This window comes from Vigna unguiculata, chromosome 4 (assembly GCF_004118075.2).
Source record: "Vigna unguiculata cultivar IT97K-499-35 chromosome 4, ASM411807v1, whole genome shotgun sequence".
Taxonomy (NCBI): Eukaryota; Viridiplantae; Streptophyta; class Magnoliopsida; order Fabales; family Fabaceae; genus Vigna; species Vigna unguiculata.
The window spans coordinates 30,459,836-30,483,426 of record NC_040282.1 but is presented as its reverse complement, the minus strand read 5'-3'; the positions used below and the strand labels follow the sequence as shown (position 1 = coordinate 30,483,426).

General features: G+C 30.7%; 2 protein-coding genes across 2 annotated transcripts; one reads left to right on the top strand and one right to left on the bottom strand.

Annotated features, from left to right (window-relative positions):
- Nucleotides 1-3,965: 3,965 nt before the first annotated feature.
- On the top strand, nucleotides 3,966-5,042 carry LOC114180727. The gene is made up of 3 exons (XM_028067025.1): nucleotides 3,966-4,170; nucleotides 4,296-4,719; nucleotides 4,820-5,042. The coding sequence occupies exons 1-3, from the start codon at nucleotides 3,966-3,968 to the stop codon at nucleotides 5,040-5,042; spliced, it is 852 nt and encodes a 283-aa protein (XP_027922826.1).
- Nucleotides 5,043-15,247: 10,205 nt separating this feature from the next.
- LOC114181996 lies at nucleotides 15,248-20,914 on the bottom strand. Its single transcript, XM_028068732.1, has 7 exons — nucleotides 20,769-20,914; nucleotides 20,499-20,575; nucleotides 19,813-19,945; nucleotides 19,577-19,680; nucleotides 17,031-17,202; nucleotides 16,779-16,919; nucleotides 15,248-16,685 (listed from the first exon to the last, which is right to left on the bottom strand). Exons 2-7 carry the CDS (start codon nucleotides 20,546-20,548, stop codon nucleotides 15,705-15,707), a joined length of 1,581 nt encoding a protein of 526 aa, XP_027924533.1. The 5' UTR covers nucleotides 20,549-20,575; nucleotides 20,769-20,914; the 3' UTR covers nucleotides 15,248-15,704.
- Between the last annotated feature and the right edge of the window lie 2,677 nt (nucleotides 20,915-23,591).

Sequence of the window (23,591 nt, the reverse complement as noted above, 5' to 3'; positions counted from 1 at the left end):
CATATTTTACATTAACAAAACTGTTAGCGATGTTCATAATATTAAGAAAAACTCCCCACTTATTCCAGCATTACTCCCCACATACAGAACCCACAATGAAATGAAAGTCCACGAAGGAAAGATTCCAAACACAACACCCAATTACTCCTATTAAAAAAAATTAATACTACACAAATTATTAAAAAAATTAAATTAAATTGACGTTTATATTTTCAAATTACACATAAAATAACTTACTACACAATATAAAATCTATTTTTAAATCAACAAATTTAAAAAGAAAAAAATATTATTTATTATTATTTTTCTTTCAAATAATACCTAAAATGACTAAAAATACAATACTATATCTATTTCTAAAAAATATATATTTAACCTTTAATGTAAAATTTTTACAAAACATAAAAGATAAAAAATAAATCTTATATCTATTTTATTACAAAAATTTTAAAAAATTAATTCTAATTTATTTAAAAAAAAAACCAAGTTCAGAATTCGGATCCCTGGGGACCGAATTCTGACTCGGAATAAAAAGAAAAAAAAAAGCATCATAAGTTGGAATTCGGCTGCCAGAGGACCAAATTCTCAACTGAAAATAAAAACCGTGCCATCCATGTAAATTTAAACTACAGTATGCTATTTAAGTAAAAAAAGTGGTCAACCGTGCTTTTTGGGAAAAAAAAATCTTTTCAAGCACTTTACTTCATTTTAACAATTTTTTAGTTTTATTTATTGATATTTTTTTATCTGTTCTTGTATGGTAGGAACCAAGAGATCTCAAGAGCTTCAATTTTCTTAATCCTCGTCTCCTCTCCTTACAGCTGATTCTGGTCCACCGTCGGGAATGGGGTACCTGCAAACACTCTGATGCCTAAGTCAGAAATAACTCGATATTCTCTCTGCACTATATGAGTTTTAGATAGCATACCCCCTGTATGTCAGTGAATTGTCCCTTATACTACCTAGCATTATTCCCAACTTTATTACCCATAGGGCGGTTTCCTTCTCCCATTAAGCACTAAGGAATCTAATCAATATGGTAACTGCCCCCAGACCTTAACGGTAACCTTTCTAAATTCTCATTAATGTTGAACTCCTGAGCCCTTGGATGTGTGTTATCTTTGCCATCACCTGAAAAGGTCTACCTCTCTACGCTGCTGGCCCATTACATATCAGGACCCTTGGGCCAAGATGTATCGGGCACCTAAGGCCGACATGTACTCGGCCCCCATCTTAGACGCGCTTGCTATCCTGTCAGGTCACACAACGCGCCTTGACTCTAGTGGCCGAGATGTACCTGGCTATTGAGCCGTGGTGTTCACGGAAATTGGGCTGGGATATATGCATATGTCCGCACCACCCTAAGCCCATCATACTTTCTCCCCATCTTCTTCTAATGACTGTGCCTTATCTCGAATAACACCCTTTCCTGTCATGCCCCTGTCCGAGTACATCCCTCCCAAGCTTCCCTACCCATTATTGATATATAAATATTTCAAACAATATTTAAATAAAATTCAATGCGGAATATACATTTAAATAAACTTAATTTTGTTAAAAATATCAATTATAATAAAAATACCATTGTAAAATTTATATAAAAATTAAATTTGATACAGAGATGAAATTGATTCAATTTTAAAAAATTTGGGACCAAATTGAGACAAAATAACAAATATAGGGACTTCATTGAGATTTTTCACATCCAATAGTGACACGTGGCATTGTCACATCACATTGTCTCTGCCACATGGCACAATGTCAGATTGACACGTGGCAATTTTAATTTTTCTTTAAAAAAATTATAAAAAAATTAAAAAACAATCAAAAAAATCATGTGCTGACACGTGGCACCTAATTAACACTGTTACTGTACAACTAATGGAAAAGAACTGATTGCAAATTTTTAAAAATAGGGACTCAATGAAGTCAAATAAAAATGGGAGAACCTACTTGAAATTTCGTTACAAAAATGGAACCTCTAAAATGATTTAACCTTTTAATTTAAATTTGTACGTCTTTTAATTGTTTGATCTAAAATTTGTACGCATTTAAACTACTTTTGATATATATATATATATATATATATATATATATATATATATATGTTATATTTTAAATACGATGTCATATGATTTTGTTTAAATAGTAAAAGTTAAATATGATTTTTTTGTACTTGTAGTTAGATTTTTTTTAGGGACACGTTGATGGTCATTGCGTACCCGTGTTAAGGATGAGTCTGACATTTACAAGTCTTAATATGCTCAGAATTCGGAGCTTACCATAAATTCTGAATTCAGGCTGAAAATTTGAAACAGAATTGATCTCATTCGATCTTTCATCAATTCATATACTGGTTTTTATATTATTATCTCTATTATCATTCATTATACTAACAACCCAGTATTAATATTAACAAATCAATCTAATCACCTAACAATATATTTAAATAAATTCAGTAATTATGTTTCTGTTAATTTGAATTATTAAAAAAAATTATTTATCCTTTTAAATACTTCTTTCTTTAATATTAACCAGTAGAATAAAAATATATTTCGGTGCTTTTTTACATTTAATATTTCTTTAAATTAATTTTTTAAATAAAGATTAAAAAAAAAATAAGATACAAGTTCTATTTTAAATATTAATAACAAAATGTCTACAACTAAAAAATATTTCAGTAGTTTAAAAATATAAACTATAAAATTAAATATTTAAATGTAAAACAATAATTAAAAAACACAATAACTTAACTAGATGTAACACTACAATAGTTAAAAAAATTCGTTACCCATATAATTTTAAAATAAAAATGTATAACTATATTGTTTTAAGTTTATAATTTCTTATTTTGTTTAGATAATAGGAAAATTAATAATAACAACAAACCATGAATAATAACAATCTATATATTTATACATGTGATGTGTTAGTAAAGGAGTACGAAGAAAGTTATTTGAAGTGATATTCAATTATTCTATTCTTGTTATTTTGGAGGTATTTGATGGATGCATTTTATAACTTCTTTTATCGACTTTCTAAGGTATTTTTCTTTTTAAATTATTATTTTTTCTTTTAAAGATTGTTTTTTTTTTCACTATTGTTTGCTTTGTATTAATTGATTTACTTCTAAAGCAAATGTAATATTTTATTTATGGCTAGGCGAGTAGAAAAAAAATGTCAACACCATTATCAAATTCTTCTAGGTCTAACTTGAAAATTTCAAGTAATTTTATTTCAAAAGATGTTCAACAAGTTGATTATGCGCCTTTATGGACATATGTCACTTTATTAGACAAAAGAGCAGAAGGAGGGGGAACAAGAGATGGGCTTGCAATTTTTGTCAAAAAACTTTTAAAAGTTCTTATTCTAGAGTAAAAGCTCATTTACTGAGAAATCATGGGTCTGGAATTAGTGTGTGCTCAAAGGTCAATGAAGAATATTTAGTTGAATTGAAATCAGTTGTTGAATTGGCAGAAAATAGAGTAAAACCTAAGCATGTTCCCTTGCCCATTAAAAATAGACATGAAAATAGTTCATTAAAAAGAAGGAATAATGGTCCCTTAGAGAGGGCATTCAACATGGAGGATAAAGACAATCTCAATGCTCTCATAGCTAGAATGTTTTATTCTTCTAGATTGCCTTTTAACCTTGCAAGAAATCCATATTACGTCAATTCATATTTGTTTGTTGCAAATCATAATATTAGTGGTTTTGTTCCTCCTAGATACAATGCATTAAGGACAACCTTATTACAACAAGAGAGAGCCCATGTTGAGAGGTTACTCAACCCAATTTAATCAATTTGGAACAAAAAAGGGGTTAGCATAGTCTCTGATGGATGGACGGATTCCCAAAGGAGACCTTTAATTAATTTTATGGCCACAAGTGAGGGGGCTCCTATTTTTTTAAAAGCGGTTGATGTTTCTGATGAAATAAAGAATAAGCAGTACATAACAGACAAGATGGTCGATGTTATTAAAGAAGTAGGGGAAGAAAATGTTGTGCAAATTATAACAGATAATGCTCCTGTATGCAAAGCTGTTGGAATGATCATTGAAGGTTTATTTCCTAAACTTTTTTGGACACCTTGTGTTGTGCATACATTAAATCTTGCCTTGAAGAACATATGTGCAACAAAGAATGTTGAAGGGAATGGTGTTGTTTATGGTGAGTGTAGTTGGATTATAAAATTTATCGATGATGTTTCTTTTATTAGGAATTTTATCATGAATCACTCCATGAGTTGACAATTTTCAATCGTTTCTCACATTTGAAGTTACTTACTGTTGCAGATACACGCTTTACATATGCTATAGTGATGATGAAAAGGTTTAAATTTTTGAAACCTTCATTGCAATCCATGGTCATTAGCGAAGAATGGAGTTCTTATAGAGCGAATGATATGGGCAAAACCCAAGCTATTAAAGAATTTGTTTTGAATGATGTATGGTGGGACAAAATTACGTATATTTTGGCTTTCACTCAACCTATATATAACATGCTTAGAGCTTGTGATACAGATAGTCCCACTCTTCATTTGGTTTATGAGTGGTGGGATACCATGATAGAAAAGGTGAAGATAGTTATATATAGGCAAGGAGAAAAAGAAGTAAATGATACATCAACATTTTATCAAGTTGTTTACAATATACTAATAGCAAGATGGACTAAAAATTGCACTCCTCTCCATTGCACGGCTTATTCTCTAAATCCTAGGTAAATGTATTTTAGCGATATTTTTTTAATAATTTATACCTAAATAATTGGAAAGTTACTAATTTTTATAATATATTTCTTTCTCGATTTATATTTGTAGGTCTAATAGTGAAGAATGGCTTCAAGAAAGCTCAAATAGGATCCCTCCACATGAGAATGAAGAGATTTTTATGGAGAGGAATAAGTGTCTGAAAAAGTTTTTCACAACTAGTGAGGATAAACAAAGGGCTGCACTTGAATATGCTGATTTCTCATCAAAATCAAATTTTTTTTCTTCTTTTGACACAATTGAAGATATGTGGATATTAGATCCTAAATCTTAGTGGGTGATGCATGGTTCTTCTGCCCCTCTCCTTCAAAAGCTAGCATTGAAACTTCTTGTGCAACCTTGCTCATCATCTTGTTGTGAAAGAAATTGGAGTACATATTCATTTATTCATTCATTAAAAAGAAATAAGTTGGATCCTAAAAGAGTAGAAGGCTTGGTTTATATGCATACTAATTTGCGACTTTTGGCTAGGAAGAATGAAGAGTACAACCAAGTGAGCAGTAAGATTGTGACATTTGCGGAGATACATGGGATGGCTTCGATGACGTTGGAAATCTTAGAGTGACAACATTATCTTTTGATGAACCAAATATGGAAGCTGCCTTATTTACAAATGATACTCAAGGAGAAGATGAAATTGACACCATTCCTATTTCTAGACAATAAATAATAAATTGTGATTTACAATTTTTATTTGTTAAATTATTTAAAACTATGGTTTGTATTTTTAATTCATATATTGAGTTTAATAAATTTAGCATATTTAATTTAGATAATATTTATTAATAAAATTTACATTTGTGGTATGATTTAAAAATAAATTACAGTAATATAATATATTTTTTTTAATATAAAATAATCATCGTATCGAAAACGTGTTGTATCCTATATATTTTAAGATAAGACGAATTGCCGTATCAGATACGCGTCGTATCCGATACTCGTATCGTATTCGTGCATTCCAGATTTTTTTAATTGTTTGTTGATTTGTGTCATTTAAACTTTTTCATATATATTTTTTAAAATATATGTCATATGATTTTTTAAATAGTAGAAGTTAAATATAATTTTTGTTGTACTTGTAGTTAGTATTTATAATTGTTGGTTGATTTGTGTTTGTTTATACCAAATAGTTGTGATTAGAAATGAGTAAGAGTTTAATCAGGTTGTAGTTTCATGTCAAAATTAACGTGTACTAAGATCTTTCCTTTACTTCTATTTCTTTTATCTTATAACACATATGGATTGTTATGTTGTTTCTATGGAAGGGATAAACACAAAGAGAGAAGCAAGAGAGAAATATACGATTATGGTCATCTAGCAAGAAAGCTGACATTCCGCTGCTCCTCTCAACACTACATCATGTAACATTTTTTTGTTGCTAATATTTTAGTATTGTCAATTTATTAAACCTTTTGTAGTTTGATAATTGTTTGTCATGTTTTTTTTTCTCGTGGCTTTTTAAGAAAATATGAAGAGATTTATGCTCCTCGAGTGGAAGAATTTTACTGCATCACAAATAATACTTATGATAAAGTAGAGATATGACATTTGGTAGTATTGTTGGAACCTTCATATTTTCAAATTGTTTTCATTATGATTGATAGTGACATAAAACACATAATCGTTTGTACTTGCACTAACACAAAAAAGCCTTTTAACGTAACCCCAATAACGTTTGCCTAAAAAAAGCCCAACGTTAAAAATGACCGGTGGCATTTTTGTAAATAACGGGACCTTTTTAACGTCTGACATGGAGCGGGCAGACGTCACTTAATGTCTGTTAAAAGATACCCTGACGTCACTCAAAAAAGGACGTCGACCCCCAACACGACAGACGTCCCTTGACGTCGGACCAGCACGTGCCAGACGTCCCTTACGTCGGCCCCTCCCACCCCCGACGTCACTTAACGTCGGATACCACACCCCCGACGTTAAGTGTTAGTTTATCTCTGCGCGAAACGCAGAAACCCTCGCGCTGTTCATCGTTTGCGCGAGAGTTCCCGCCGACAACGCCATTTCTGACCCCCTCCAGGTGAGTTTCGAAAGGTTTTCGCCATCAAACTTGTTGGGGTTTGATTATGGGTTGATTTTACGCATTTTGAACTGATTATTTTCCGTTTTCATCCCCATTTGCAGTGTTTTGAGATTCGTCCCACTTGCTCTTCGTTCCCATTTGGCCAGCAGTGTGCGGAGACCCTAGAATTACTTGTATGTATAGAATTACTTGTATTTTTTTTATAAATCTCATTATAGTTTTAGTCTTAGATTATTTTTTTGTTAATTTTTTTGGCCTATTTTTTTTTATTTAAAATTTTATAATAATATTTGTAAAATTACGAAATAAAATTATATTTATTATTAGATATATGCATGTTTAAATAATTCTCATTGCATTTTATTTTTGAATATTATTGTTGTAGTGTTATTTTATATATGTAAATTTATTATACTTATAGTATACAGTGCGCGAAACTTAGTTCCCGTTTGAGATTTAGTACAAATGATTAAATTTTTAATCGTTTGTATTAAATCTTGAATTGTCCGATTAGACAGTTTGAAAAAATTATTTTTCATAATTTGCTACAATGTGTACATTGAGGTTTACGCATAAATTTCATAAAATTTCGATTGAGGCTAATTTGTGTTGTTCTCTAGATGCATACTTGATTGTGATCATGATTAATCACTTTCATTTCGTGTACTTCAGAGACCAATGCGAAATGTTGTCGAAATTTTGTGAATGCAATTTCGTGCATGGAGAGAGTTTGGAGACTGGCAAGTTTGTTTGTTAAATTTTTTTATGGTGACACTAGTCATATATTTGTGTATTAAGACTATTAAATAATGTTATGTGTGACAGAAAAAAGGGCAGCAGCCCAACAAAGACAAAGGCTTAATGATACACCACACGTACTCTCTCGAGGTGGTCATGCATTATTGGAGAAAAAATTGAAAAAGTCTCGTGCACAGTCTCTGGGACTTGAGTCCCCTGACCTAGTGGATGCAATTCCTAGGTACGAGATGTGGAAGGCTGCTTGGACTAAGTCCGATGGGTAAATGACATCACAATCAGCTCAAATCATATCTCAAAAAATAGTAAGTACAAACCTTATTTGACTATCATAGTTCATATGTTTCTCCTTTTGATTAAACTTTCTTTTGTGGTGTAGGATGAATTAATTGAGCAAGAGACTTAGGGTTCGTTTGTTGGCCATGGTCGGGACGATATACTCACAACGGCAATTGGAAGGCCAGAGCACCTAGGATGTGTGCGTGGTGTTGGAGGTGCCATTGGTCTTCGAGATTACTTTGGTCCTCCACAAAGAAGTAATGAATCGTTGAGTCAAGAGGCCTTGAGGAAGATGGAGCAACAAATGGAGGAAAGATTCAACCAACGCATGGGAATTATGGAGCAACGTTTTATGGAACAACTTCAACAACAACAACAAATACAAAGAAACTTGAAGAAAAGCTTCAGTCCATGCAACAACAGAACATGGAATTACCCACTCAAGCTCCAACAGGACAACGTGTGAGTACAAAATGCTCATGCTCTGGTGTAGATCATACTGACTACACAAGTCAGTATGAGCTATTGGTTGATGAAGACCCCCCGCGCGTAGTGGCCATAGGACGACAACTTCAGGGTGGGGAGACTATCCATGGTGTTCCTCTATTGCCCCAGTATGCGCGTGTGATGATTGATGAAGTTCGAGATCACCATGCTCAAGTGCTTGTGCCAACTTCAGAAATCCAATTTGTTGGGGAAGCTTTAGGCACATTTATTGTTTGGCCTAAAGCATTGATCATGCCATACTTTAGCCCGCCAAAGGTATTATGACATCATGTTTTTAGTAGTTCAATCTTACAATTTATAAAACTTTTAATGTCAAACCTTTCTAAATCTTTATTTCAGTCCACTTGTCCTGAAAAACAGCCGATCCGACGTCCACGTGTTATACGTGAAGATGATGAAATGGCAGAAGCAGAAGATGATCCTCTAGGAAATCTGCTTCTGAAATTACACAAGTTGAAAAGAGGACCATTAGAGCTAGAGTGGGAGTTAAGAGTATTTGGCCTCCATTGTCATGTCCCATTGTACATAAACCTGAATGATGCACTAGAGATCATTACAGGAGACAAGATGTTAAATATTTCAGTCATACAACTATGGTGCATGTAAGATTTTTTTATTGTATTTCATATTTAAAGCAAGGAATTGGTACCTTTTAATATTATACCTAACTATCTTCTTGTAGGTACATGGACAAAGTCATTGTGGACCAAGGTCGATCTTCCGTCTATGGATTCATTGAACCTCAAACAATTCAACCTTCGGGAAACTCACCTGACCACATCAAACTTTATTTGCAAACATGGATGGTTGAGTCAAATAGAGAGATCTACTTTGCACCATACATTAATTCGTAAGTGTTTTTGCTAATAATATTTTGTGAAGTATTATTAATTATTTTGGCTAAGTACCCTTGATTGATGGTAGGTATCATTGGCAACTTTGTCTCATCATTCCAAGACAATGCCTAGTTGTATGGTTTTGTTCATGTCATAGGAAGATTCCACCAGCTTTTAAAAACATGTTACAAGAGTAAGTATTATTTTTTTTCAATCCTAACCTATGTATCTACTTAGTTATAAAAACTTACATATGTTTTATGTTTCCAAAATTTCATTAGAATTATGGGTAAGCCTAGAGGCCAACAACTTAAAGTCATATATCCAAAGGTTAGAACTCATTCATTTTAAAGTTATTAATTTCTGTATGTCAACTTATGACTTTGATGTGTTTATTTTATTTGTAATGTTCAGTGTAACAAGCAAGAAGATTCATGGGAATGTGGATATTATGTCATGTCTTGGATAAGAACAATCATTCGAGCTGCAATTAAAGATGAATGGATAGAGGTAATTATATATATCTTTCACATATTATAAATCATATCAAACTTTAAAGAATGATATTTATACATAATGAAATTGTATTACTTTTTCAGCGATTCAAGAATCCATCACCTCTGCCAGATGACATTATCCACACACTAAGACAGGAATGGGCAGCATATCTATTGGAGAGATGGAGTTGATACCATATGAATTAGAACTCCTTTTAAAAACTTTATTGTACAAGAATTTCATGTTGAAACTTTTAGTTTGTTGTTATTTATATTAGTTTAGAATATATGTTGAAACTTAAGTTCTATTATATATAATTGTAACTACAGAATTGTGCTGAAAGTATTATGAAATTGTTTTGGGAATTTTCTGATTTTCAAGTGTATGGATGTTGTAAAAACAGTCAATTTTTTTTTAAAAATGGAGCAGTTTGACGTCTGGTGTGCCCTGACAGACGTTATTTAACGTCTGACCGTACCAGGGCCGACGTTATTTAATGTCTGACGGGCTCTGACAGACGTTTAATTGCTTAGGTTTTTCCCTCATTTCAGCGTGAAAATTGACGTTATCTGTTACTGGCCTCGACGTTGGATAACGTCAGACTTTTAAAGGACCGACGTCAAGTGACGTCTGCTATTTTTCTGACGTTATTTTGACGTCACCCGGTACGACGTCAGTGTTTGGGCAGACGTCAAAGGTCAAAAATGTCAGACGTTAAAAGACTTTTTTGTAGACCTTTTTGTGTTAGTATTGATAGGTATTGAAATGAGAGTGAGGTTCTAAATCTGTTGCATTTTCAATTATTTGTTCCTATCGCTAAAACATTTATTAGGTGTCTATTTTATGTGCAGTTTCAATTCTAATGTTCACTAAGATTATCAAATGCTTACTAAGCATATCCCAAAAACTTGAAACATTTCTCTTGAAGAAGTTTTGTGAGCCAAATTTCTATTTTTTTGTTTAGTACTCGTATTTCCATGTTTAATTGTTTGTATTTTTTTCGGTTCTTTATTGATTATAGCATATTGAATTTCAGCCAGAATATTTGGTGTAGTTTGATAATCCAAATATTAATTAGAATGATCCAACTCCACTTTGGGATGCACTTGAGAAGATGAAACCATTCTTGATGGCATGAGGGGATCCAAAGTCAAGAAGAGTGAGAGGTATATTTTTGTTGTTAATCTTATCCATTATCCATGACTTAGGATTCTAACGATAACATTAATGGCAAATGTTTAAGGGCACAAGTTTTGATATTTATATTTCTTTTGTTTTTTCTTTTAACTTTTAATTCATCATTATCTTTTACGGCGATTATGGCTTGGTTGCCAATGTCCCCTGATGGTGTGCTTTTGTTTTGTATATTCTTGTAGATTTTCTTTGCTTTATATAGTGTTGACATGACAATTTATTTTATGCTTAAATACCTTTTTGGTCCTCATTTTCGTAGTGTTTGTTGCGGATGGTCCTCATTTTCACAGAATGTTTAAAATGGTCCTCCTTTTTACCGAATGTTTAGAATGGTCCTCATTTTCGCAATTCGTGTTTTATTTGGTCCTTTTTTGTAACGCCGTTTAAATCATTAACGAAACATTGTACAGGTGGCACGATTTGTATTAGGGTGTGTTACGTGTACTGTACAGGTGGCTTAATTAACGTTAATTTTTCAATTTAGGGGAAATTTTGCAATTAGGGAAATTTCTTTATCTTCATCTTTTTTGAGTTCAGATTTGCAGAGGAAGCAACTAATACTTGCCATTTCATCATTGGATTGCAGTTGCACTCTTCATTTCAATTTTCTAGTTAATCATCATCAACGAGGTAAGTGGGTTTAGGGTTTTCTAGGTTGTGTTTGCTCGTGATTTTCAATTTTCTTGAACATATATTAAACATACCTTTTGTTGGTCAGACATAAAGGTCATTGTCCTACGAGAAAACACAACCCAGAAAACCCTGAACCCACTTACCTCGTTGATGATGATTAACTAGAAAATTGAAATGAAGAGTGCAACTACAATCCAATGATGAAATGGCAAGTATTAGCTGCTTCCTCTGCAAATCTGAACTCAAGAAAGATGAAGATAAAGAAATTTCCCAAATTGCAAAATTTCCCCTAAATTGAAAAATTGTTAATTAAGCCACCTGTACAGTACACGTAATACACCCTAATACAAATCGTGCCACATGTACAATGCTCCGTTAATGATTTAAACGCATTACAGAAAAGGACCAAATAAAACACGAATTGCGAAAATGAGGACCATTCTAAACATTTGGTAAAAATGAGGACCATTTTAAACATTCTGTGAAAATGAGGACCATTCGCAACAAACACTACGAAAATGAGGACCAAAAAGGTATTTAAGCCTTTATTTTATTTTCTTAGAAAAGTACAAAAGTTAATATAACCCAGTTGTTTATAGAGAATCATGTAGTAAGTTTATAATTGAAAGATTAAACACTTCAATGTAAAGCTTTATTTTGTTATAGAAGTACATACAAAAAAGTAGTTTCATTTTAATAGTGGAATAAGGCAATTATGAGTGTTGAATATTTGCATATGTAGTTGTTTAGTTTAAATTCCTGGAAATATGCTGATTAGTTTTGACTAAGTTTGTAGGAAAGTTAGTTTGTTTATATTTTTATTATTTACTTTTATCATTTACATGAAAATTGTTGCTACTTTGAAGCTTCAAATTGAAGGTTGGTCGATATGTTGTAGGCTCTCAAACAAAGTATGTTTGTTCAAATCAAGTTACTTTTCTACTTTATTACTGATAATTGATTGCTTGTCTTTTATTGGTCATGTATATTAGATTTTTTCTTTTCTGATCTAAATATTGGATTTGATTATTTGATGTTTCGTACACATTTCAAGATTGTATTTGAGTTGTTTATCGGTTGACACATTTTCCCTTTAATGTTAAGTCAAATACTATTATGAAACATGCTTGAAATGTTAGATAAACTTAATAAAATATGATTAAAAAGGACTAAATTCACGTATTTCAAAAGATGAAGGACTAAATTGCTCTAAAGTTTCGAGATGAACTAATTCCAAAATTAACTGAAAGTTAAGGGACCAAAAACATATTTAACCCTTTTAACATCAACTTTTTTTATTTTGTACGAGATCATTCATATTTTATGATGTGCCTACCCTTTATTTTTATTTTGTACATACATTTCACTTTTATTTTGTACGAGATCATGTTTCAATTACTTGCATATTATATTTTCTCTAAATAACCATATTGTTATTTGAATTAACATTAGCATTAGTAGTAATAATATTAATCATAATAGCAGAATTGAAATTATTATTATTATTATTAGCATTAACATTTACATTATTATTATTATTATTATTATTATTATTATTAACAAATAATTCCTATACCATAAATTCACAAAAACCAACAAAAGACAACCTAAAATATTTCCTTTAATATAATATTTAATTTTAATGTCTAATTTGAATTTTTAATCATCGACACATCACTAATTACTTATTATGTTAATTTTATAACTTAGCTCAAATAAATTCATATCTAAGTGTTATCTTTTAATTTTAATATTTGTCATGTTGTTTTTATCTTGTATAATGTCATTCATATCTCACATTATGTCTACACTTTACTTTTATTTTGTACATATATTTCACTCTTATTTTCTATGAAATCATATTTCAATAACTTGCATATTTTCTAAGTAATCATATTATTATTTGAAATAATATTAGCATTAGTAATATTAATATTAATAGTAGGATTGATATGTGTGCTTAATTATTATCTACAACAACTTATATAGATTTTACAAAATTAAAACTATTTCTAATTATTTACTTATGTCATATCAAACATGATCAATTATACCTCATAATGGATTCAAAACTTATTCGTATTAAATAGAATACAAATTTCATAAACTAATTAGATTCTGGTAAAAAATATTATTATTTTATTGTAAAATATATTGCTATTGTATGCATATACAATCACCGCATACTTTTCGTTACTTGATAATAAATCAATTCTCCTTACTAATACACATGTTAAACTAACAAATATAACCGAAAAAAAAAACATATAATGACCCGTGCATACACACAATATAAGACTCGTGTGTATTTAAGTTGTACTACCTCGATTTCTAAATGATACCAAACGATGAGATATATAAATAAAAGTAATGTTTATCCTCTATCTTGTGTTTTTCTAGAAATAATTTTGTTATATGACCATTGTATTTTTTGTTTTATAATTCTACTTTAAAGTGAATAGGAATAGGAGAATGTTTCTTTTTCTTCTAATATTTATGTAATTAAAATGGCGATTTTTATATTTAATGTAGTAAAATCTAGCCAAAAACCCAGTAGTTTATGAGGGTGTGAATAAGCAACGTCTTTAAAGATTTATTAGCAATGTTATGCAAATCCTCCAAACTACAAGAACGTCAATCACAAAACTAGCAAATAGAAGAGTGTAGACTGTAAAATGTAAAATCCTAGACAGACAAAAACAAAAAAAAAACAAAAAATAGAATAAGTGAATATGAGTCTTGGGAAAATAAGAGAGACGTTTATTTATCAGAAAATAATGAAAATTGAAATGTGGAGGACAAGGGTTCCCAGCGTTCACATAGCCAAAAATAGGATAACGATTTATATTATTAACCAAAGATAAAAAGAAAATAAATAAATAAGTAAACAAAATGGTAAAAGAGATGTGCAAGGGAGAATTGGTAGAAAATGAAACTAAAACATACATAGAAAATCTAAATAAGACCCACAACTTCATGCACACAAGATTCACAATTTTATGCATATAAGACCCACAACTCTTGTCATCCACTATGAAGGTATATAAAGAAATTTCACACAAACTCTTTGGAAGAGAAAAACTAGACAATAAGAGGCTTGGTACTTTCATAATACTCAAAATACAACATTTAAGACATGCCAAAACAGCAGGGTTTAATCCAATGAAGTTTTATAGTTCAAATTTTAAAACAATATTATGATAAAAACCAAATTAAGATCGATCATAAATGTAGAACACAATCCACATCATAGCGCAAATCATTTGAGCTTTTATCCAATTGAGTCTTATAAACAGATCAACCAAGTGGTCTAATCCCATTTCTTCAACCAAGCTTTTAACTTACTGCCATTGTTAAGCAACACCTTGATTATGTTACAAAATATTGTTTGAAGTCTAATAAATTTCTGCTGTAACTATTTTGCAATGGTCCAAATACAGAACAAAGCCTCAACTCAATACTCAATATATATATATATATATATATATATATATATATATATATATATATATAAACACACACACATACAAGAATTTCCAGCACCGCCACCCAATAAAATGGCACTGAAAATGTAACTACATGCTTCCATGACCAATGTAAGATCTTTCCTAGTCTCTTGTCTGTGTAATATTTTGAACCACTTTAAGGGGTTAAGAGACTTGGAATATTAAAAATAATTTATTGTCAAATGATGCATATCTAACAGATTTGGAAAGAAATACGAACAATAAAAGCTTATTTGTTACAAAACTAATGAAGTGATATATTCCACACTCATGCTACAATATCACAAAATTACAAATGAAGTTCTAAATGTATTACATGTCTAATATCCCCCGGTGACCTAACTCGATATCTGCTGTCTTGCTTTCCTTGACACAAAAAATGTAAAAAAAAAAAAAAAAGAAAGAAAAGAAAAGCTGTGAGTGCTTTTATTCCAACAGTATAAGATTTATACAGTGATTGCAGCCACAGCCACAAACAGTAACGCTTCTGAACTAAAGCAATTACATAGTGGCAGCACCGTCATCGTACAAAGCGCCCTAGTATGCACTGTGTAGACAACAAAGCCAGGGACTGCATGCTCTTTGAAAATATGAAAAAAACAAAGTACTTATTGCAGGTATAAAACACACTCGTGAGCAAGACTTTAGATTCTCATATAAAGAAATGTGTGGCCGGATGATATTCTCAATCACAGATCATGAGGGGGACGGCTATTATCTGAATGAGTATGAGATCCAACATTCGAGTTTTGAGAGGTAAATAAGTTGGGGTATGAGAAGTATGAGTCATCGTCCATTGAAGGTAATCTCTTGGGTTGGTGACTAGAGGAGTTGTCAGTCAGTACATGATTACTGGGCAGGGAGGAATCAAAATCTTCCTTGAGTGTGTCAAAGGAAGGAAAACTTGATGAATGAGAGCCTGGGGAAGTATAATGATCCTGGTGATGTTCAAGATCTTTTCTATTATGGACATCAGAGTTATCTGCAGGATTTTGCCCAGTGAAATGCTTTTCTTTTGTTGGAGATTCATTATCACCACCAGCATAAAATGGGTTATCGGAGCTGCTGTCCGGTACACGTTCATCACTTCTCTTCCTAGTCAGCTCATTAATTCGGACTTGAGCAAGACTAGCTGCTGTGCGAGCTGCAGCCGCAGCACGTTCAGCAGTTTCTGCAGCAGCATGGGCTGCAGCCAACACATCCTGTAAGTCCACATTGGGTTCCGGTTTTGCGCTTGACAGGGTGGGAGATGATTCACTAGGTCTTGCAGAAAATGATCCAGATGATAATAATGCTGGAGGAGAGATGAATGGCACGAACTGTATATTCTCTTTGGTAATTGAAGTATGGGGTTCATCTTTGTGAACTGTTGATCTATCTTCAACTTGCTCCTGCTTGACATCTTCAAAATCTCCGGAATTGCTTGATGAATCAAGATCAACATCAAGGGGTTCCATAGTTAGATGTGTAACCATTTCTGGAGCTGTGGCAACATTTGCGTTAGGCCGGACTGATACTTTAGGAACTTCAGGAAATTCTAATGTATCAGAGCCAGAATCAGAATCAGGTTCTTCTTTATTGGGTGTTTCATGAGCAGAGTACATCTCTTCGTGGGGCTTTTCATCAGGAAGGGGCAACTTAGACCCACTAAAGAATTGGGTGGGGCCATTCTGAAAAGGAAAGGACTTATAATGTAAGATAATGGTGCTTTACTAAATCATTGCCAGTTTTTTTCTATTTAGTCATTACAACCTAACACTTACCAATAAATCTTCATGTTTTTTAAAGAACTCAGTTTCTGATTCTGCTGGGTCCCATTCTACATTGTGCTCAACAGCAATTTCTTTCAGAAGGTTCAGTTTCTTTTCTGGTGTAGGAGCACGAATTGAAAGTAGCTCTATTAACTGCAATTGATATTCACATGGAGAATGTCATGAAAATAAAATGGCTATGTATAAAAAAATGTTTAGCAACGAGAGAAGAAAAATTTTAGTAGCATGAAAAATTCATGGAACCTGGCGATTAACCCCACAGTCTGGCCTGAGCTCAGTTGCAGCAGATACAAATTCCTTCCCATATTTGCCAGCAAATAGCATCTGAACCTGCAGCAACTCTGACAGATCTGCACACCTTGGTGCAGCAAAACATACACTAGATATGGCTTCCTTCAAGTCAAGGGGACATTCCCTAAAAACATTGCGAACTTACATAATTAGAGAATAATGGTTGGCATTTTATAGTTATACTTTCGTTACAGAATGATCATGGTTTTAATCACAGCATACACTTATTAAAAAACAAGATAACCTAAATAATGCTAAAAATCTATTGGCCTCTTATTTGCACTTATCACACTCCAAAAAAGATGATGTGCAAAATTCCTAGTCTGTCCAATGATACTAACAGAAAATAGTACAAACTATAAGTTTAGAATAGCATTGACAACTACTCAGCAGTGGATCTGTAGCTGATCAGCCTAACATAACTTGCTTTACTAACTACCTTGAAAAAATAGTTAAAGACAAGCTTTTTTTCCTTTGCTAAAACAAAACCTCATTGATTTTCAATATAGAGACCATTTCAATGTAGATTACGAGGTAGAATCTGACCAAGTACTACAATGTACGAGTACTGATTCCAGTTCATGGCTAAGGGTTTGTTTGGAGGAAACTTCCATATTAGCACCTCTACGAGATAAAGGTGAGAAGAAAAAGGAAATTAGTTTTTTCAATAAGCTGAAAGAAATTAATTTTTCATAAACTATAATTAGTTTATGTGTAATTTAAAAATCCTTGTTAAAAATCAGTTTATTGAGAAACTGATAGGAAATAACTTGTATAAATTAGTTCATACATGAACTAATTTTAACTTGAGGAAAAAAAAATTGTTGTTTTCCTTATTTCCTCTCCTATACATGTTTATGGAGAAGTTTCTTCAAACAGACCCAAAACATATGCATATTTTCCTTCCATATTTAACAACCTTCATTTGGCGTGTATGCATGCTGTCCATGGAATCAAAGGAGATAATATCAAATTCTACATACAATAATCGGACATGAACAGAAGCAAAAAAATAAGGAGCATTAGGACAATATGCATAAAATTTAGTACAGTGTAGTGAGGCACAACTATGATGCAATATGAAATTTTCTTTATTATTTTCTCCAAAAAGAAGAATCTGTAAAGTCAACTAAGAGGCACATATATATAATCAAGGGGTGTTTGCATATGTTTCTTAAACCTAAGGAGGTCAGTGTAATTTTTCAATGCTTTATATTTATGTAAGAAGAGTACATATCAAGAGTATTAGAAGCCTCCTAGAACCAAGAACACAAGCAATAAAAGAAAAGTGAAAACCTAGAAAGGCAATCTATCATCTTATCATATCAAACAAAGGCACTCCCTAAAAAGAATGTTGACACCAATAAAGAAGCTAAAAAGGCCTATCCCAAGTTCCCAACCCCCAAAGAGGTTGAGAGTTATATTATTTGAATTATTAAGAAATTTCCAAGCTGACTCAGAAAAATAAAAACTATATTATTGACTGTTAACAAGTGAAGGGTGATTGAAAGAGTGATGAGGGTTATGGTCACTCATACACAGCAATTGAAAACCACAGGGACCTATTATCACTTGTAGAACTGTGGCGGTAATATTTGATAATTAGGGAAGTACAAAGGTTAACAAAAGTAATGATGATCACACAGGTAATGATCATGATAATTGGGATAGTTTCTTAAGGCAGTAAAATTGGTTGCGTGTGAAAATAAAAATACATAACTAGGCTGCAAATAAAACCTACTAGATGGATCATCAGTTAAAACCATTCAATAAAATCTACCCCATTATTTTTAGTTCAAACCTTTTTTTCTCACTAGTGTTTCTGTTGGTCTTCGCCCCACACCTTACAAAGATCCATCATCAATAAGGACTACTCAGAAGTTCTTTGATGCAGATCATTTGTAATTTTACATTTTCTTGTATTTCCAATGATCCACTCAATCACCTCAGTATTCTCATCCCTGCTACAATAACTTTTGTTCTCGTTGGCACTTCACTGTCCAAACACCAGAGCATCACTCATTTTATAGTTTCGAGTAGATTTTTCATTTGAGTGTCATGGGCACTAAGACACTGCAATCACAAAATTATGCCCCAAGCATTTATCACTTAATTGATAAATTTGTTTAAACTAGTTATAGATCATATTACACCTTGCACAAATTCAATGTTTAAGAACACTCCCTCAACCAAAATGCTGAAAAAATTCATCATTTCTTCTAAGTTTACTGCCAAACACTCCCTCAAACAAAGTGGCTTTTACATTGCTTACTGTAGGTCTTGGCTAAAAAAAATTGGTCCTCCCAGTTACTGGTTAGTCATATCAGTAGAACAAGGTAATATTTTTGGGAAAGTCAGTCAGAATAACACACCAACAGTTTCATCAACACAAGATTTACTAATAACTAGGCTGAATGCAAAATTCAAATGGGCATATCACACAAATTCAGACAGAAACTAAGCTAGTCATGCAGATTTCCGTTTCATCTCTAGACTACCTTTGAGATTCAATTATTGGAAGACGGACAGCAATAAGTTCACAAAAGAGTTCAATGATTTCTTGAGCAGCCATCATATTCTCCTCTCTGATAATATGCTCTACCTGCACATATTATAACCACATCAAAAACAGAACTACCAATGAAAAAGTACCAAAATTATTTTCTTGATGTCCTCAACCATTGTCTTAAAATACTAAAATTGAAAAAAAATTAAACATCATATGCAGGTTTACCCTAATACGAGCTGTGGCTTCTTGGCCAGTCTCAAGTAGCTTGGCGATGTCACGCCGCATATTCTTTAACTGAATCTCTCTTCTGTTTCTTAACAGCTTTATTCGGGGAATTGTCAGTTTCAGCAGAGTTTTACTGAAAGTATGAGCATTGGCAAACATATCAGTTACAAACAAATTAAACACCAAATATACAACAATGAAAGCAGCAACAACGGCACACAATGATACAAGAATAAAATGAAACACCACAAAAGAACTGTTGTCCAGATCAAGGTTTTATAAAAACAATCTGCCCGCCACCGTGATATCGGCCACAACAAGGTTTTTTGGGATAACCCACAATTGCAGTCACAATTTCCGGCAATACATAAAGTTGGTTTAAACGAGCTTATGCAATAAACAGAATCATTTAAATCAAACTAAAATACAGTATGTTAATTCATACACGAACAATTAAACCATAAGAAGAAGAAAAAGTCATAAGCAATACCCAGTTACTTGGTAAATAAATAAAGGGGGAAATTCAGGAATACAAACTATCCCAGATAGCACAACTAGGCCAATTGATCCACAGTAGTACACTCAGCCATCAAATAAATTTCAAAGTACAAAAAACACACAATTTCAATAAGAAAAATAAAACACCCAGATTACATACAATATCAAACACAATAAGCAAACAGTACCATTTGGCAGCCTTAAAACCTTTGTTGAAGAGGGAATCGAACATGGCCATGGTGTAAGTTTCGATCAGGATCAAACCCTAAATCACACGAAAGCAAAATCCCAGAAACCAAAAACAGAGGATTGCAGTGAGTTTTGTTGAAGACAGCTAGCTTGGAAATTTAAGGTACCTATTTTTCTTTATCAATTTAAATTGAACTACAAAAACAAATCGGTGAGTGTGTGAGAATGAAAAATAGAGAAAGAAAAAGGAGATTATATGTGATGAATACCGATTGGTCTTCCTTAACGAGGAAGGTTTTGGTTTCTGAAGAAGGATCGATGAAAGTGTGAAAATTGAACTACCAAAAATTATTTTGTTTTTCAAAGTGTTCGGTCCGCGTTGGGTTGATTTGTAAATTATCTGCTTGATTTTCAGAAAATATATACTCTAAATTAATTAAAGCTTATGTTAGATCTCACTTTTAAACTAACAAATAAGTGTTTTAAAATATAAATTGTTTTCTAATAAAATAAACAAATAAATAATATTACTATAAAATTTATGACAAAAGAAATTAAATTTGTAATAGTTATTTTCTTTATACGGTGATAGGGTATGATTTTAACTATTTAATTTTAAAATAAATAAACTTTACGTTCTAATTTGTTTACAAAAATATCCTTGTATGGTTAGTATGTGTTTTTTTTAAAAGATATTACCTGTTATCAAATATTACTAATGTGACTATAGGTTGTTAATCTTAATTAGTATATGTTGTGACAATAAATTAATAAGGAGAACATATCTCATGATATATATATATATATATATATATATATATATATATATATATATATATATATATATATATATATATATAAAATTCACATTCAATTCCAATCCAATGAAAACACAAAGATATTAATTATTAAGATTCAAAGAAAAACAGAATTCTTTTTAAAAATACAGCGAGGATCACTTCAAATTATAATTATAATATTCGGATTTTGAAATCAAAACATGTCTCATCTACATCTATAAAAATAAAAATTGAAATATTTTGGAAAAAAATAGTTTTTTTTTTCTCAAAAATATTTCAATTGATACACTGAACAAATACGACAATTTTAAAATTTTGTGTATAATTTTATTTTTAATTAAGTCTAATTTTCATCAATACAAAAATAATATATCCAAAAGAAGTTAATTCGCCAGTTTTATTTGTAATTTCTGATAAAGTCAAATTATTTTCAATATATATATATATATATATATATATATATATATATAAATCCAATGACATTAGAGAATGAGAAGATATATGTATAGAATAAAAAATATAAAACAATTTGTATAAATGCAAGGTCTCTAATTAGTGAAAGTTTATAATTTTTAAGAGTTCAAGAATTTATATTATCTTTTATCTTATATACAAAATTTAGCCTTTATTTTTAGATATAAGTACTTTTCGGCCTTAAACCTTTTATATAAACCAAACTGATTTAAGTTGAGTGTAAGTAGATGAAAAATAATATAACTTTTTTTTTTTGGATAATTGTGATTAATGATCACAGTTTAAGAATAATAAAATTATCTATAATTTATATCTATCTGTATTATTTTTTTATCTTCACATTTATTTTCAATTTTACTTTAAAGTTATTTTAAATTATTTTTTTATCAATTTAAAAAAATGACTCTTTGTTTAAATTTAATTATTTTTTCATTTGAGTTTTTTAAACTTAATATTTTTTTAATTAAAAAATTACACATAAGGTAAATAAAAATTATTTACAATAAAATTATAAAGTTATTTATATTTAACTTTATAATAATAATAATAATAATAATAATTTATATAAAAGAAAGTGAATACAGCGTTTTCACTTCACTTTCACTTATATAAATTACTAAACTTGGTCATTAACCAGATGTATCGTTTTCTTATCAAACTAAATATATATAAGATATTTATAAGATATATAAAAATTCTAATAAATGAACATAACTGTGAAATGTAAACTAAAAGTTAGGGTTTCATTAAGATTTCAGTTTTTAAATTTGAATTTAATGAATAAAAATATTTGGGAATATGATTTTACTTATCAAAATTAATAACCTAAATTAGTTATCTGATATTATTTTACTCTTTTTAAACTTAATTTGGTTTTTTTTTGTTATGTTATTTTAATGGATCACCAAATTTTGAAATTTATTGTTATTCTCTTCATAATTTCCACTATCTTCCTTCCAAATTCCACCACTTTTTTGTATTTATGGTTGTGCCTATTCTCTTTTATTCATATTCGCAATTTTGTTTTATTATTCTATATATCATTATCTCCATCTCTTTTTCATTATCAACGTTGTGTAAATTATTTATGAATATTTATATTTTTTTTCAAGTTAAAATTTATTCATACATAATTTGAAAAATTATCTGTTGAAAACTATTTTATAAAAGTCAATTTACATTTTTTCATATATTTTTTTAGAAGTATTTGTCACATTTATAAAATAAATCTTACATAAAATTCTATTTTCTACTTCTAACATATTATATAAAATCTGATTGGATAATTCTTTATAAACACTTCTAATTTTATTTATAAGTTAAGTTTGATTTATACATAACTTCATAAATTAGTAGGGAGATATTCGTTTTTACCCTTTATTAATTTGTTGATAATTTGGAATGTATGGTTTTTTATATACTATGTACTTTGTTTTATGGAATTACATTTATGAATTGTTATCGGTAATCGTAATTAAAATATTGGCTTAAATAGTAGTTTGGTCCTAGTTTTCGTTCGGTTTTTTCAATATGGTCCTACTTTTGTTTTTTTTTTGTCAATTTGATTTTAATATTGGTAAATTTTATTAAATTTGGTCATTTTCGCTAACACCGTTAAAATAGTTAACAGATGTGAACGATAACCGTCACGTGTCATTTTGTGATTTTCTTTTATTTTTTTGATTTGTTTTAATTTGTTTTAATTTTGTTTTAATTTTTTTTAATTTTAAAAAAATGTACACGTATCAAGCTCATATAATGCCATGTGTCATTTTGTGATTTTTTAATTTTTTTTAATTTTTTTAATTTAAAAAAAAA

What these genes read in the sequence shown, in the direction of transcription:
- LOC114180727 (XM_028067025.1), top strand. Translation starts at nt 3,966, where the DNA reads ATGGTCGATGTTATTAAAGAAGTAGGGGAAGAAAATGTTGTGCAAATT. An exon ending in AGGGAATGGTGTTGTTTATG is followed by an intron (nt 4,171 to 4,295) that starts GTGAGTGTAGTT and finishes TTACTGTTGCAG; the next exon opens with ATACACGCTTTACATATGCT. An exon ending in GCTTATTCTCTAAATCCTAG is followed by an intron (nt 4,720 to 4,819) that starts GTAAATGTATTT and finishes TTATATTTGTAG; the next exon opens with GTCTAATAGTGAAGAATGGC.
- LOC114181996 (XM_028068732.1), bottom strand. Translation starts at nt 20,548, where the DNA reads ATGGCCATGTTCGATTCCCTCTTCAACAAAGGTTTTAAGGCTGCCAAA. An exon ending in CCAATAATTGAATCTCAAAG is followed by an intron (nt 17,203 to 19,576) that starts GTAGTCTAGAGA and finishes CAATGTTTTTAG; the next exon opens with GGAATGTCCCCTTGACTTGA. An exon ending in AAAAACATGAAGATTTATTG is followed by an intron (nt 16,686 to 16,778) that starts GTAAGTGTTAGG and finishes TTTCCTTTTCAG; the next exon opens with AATGGCCCCACCCAATTCTT.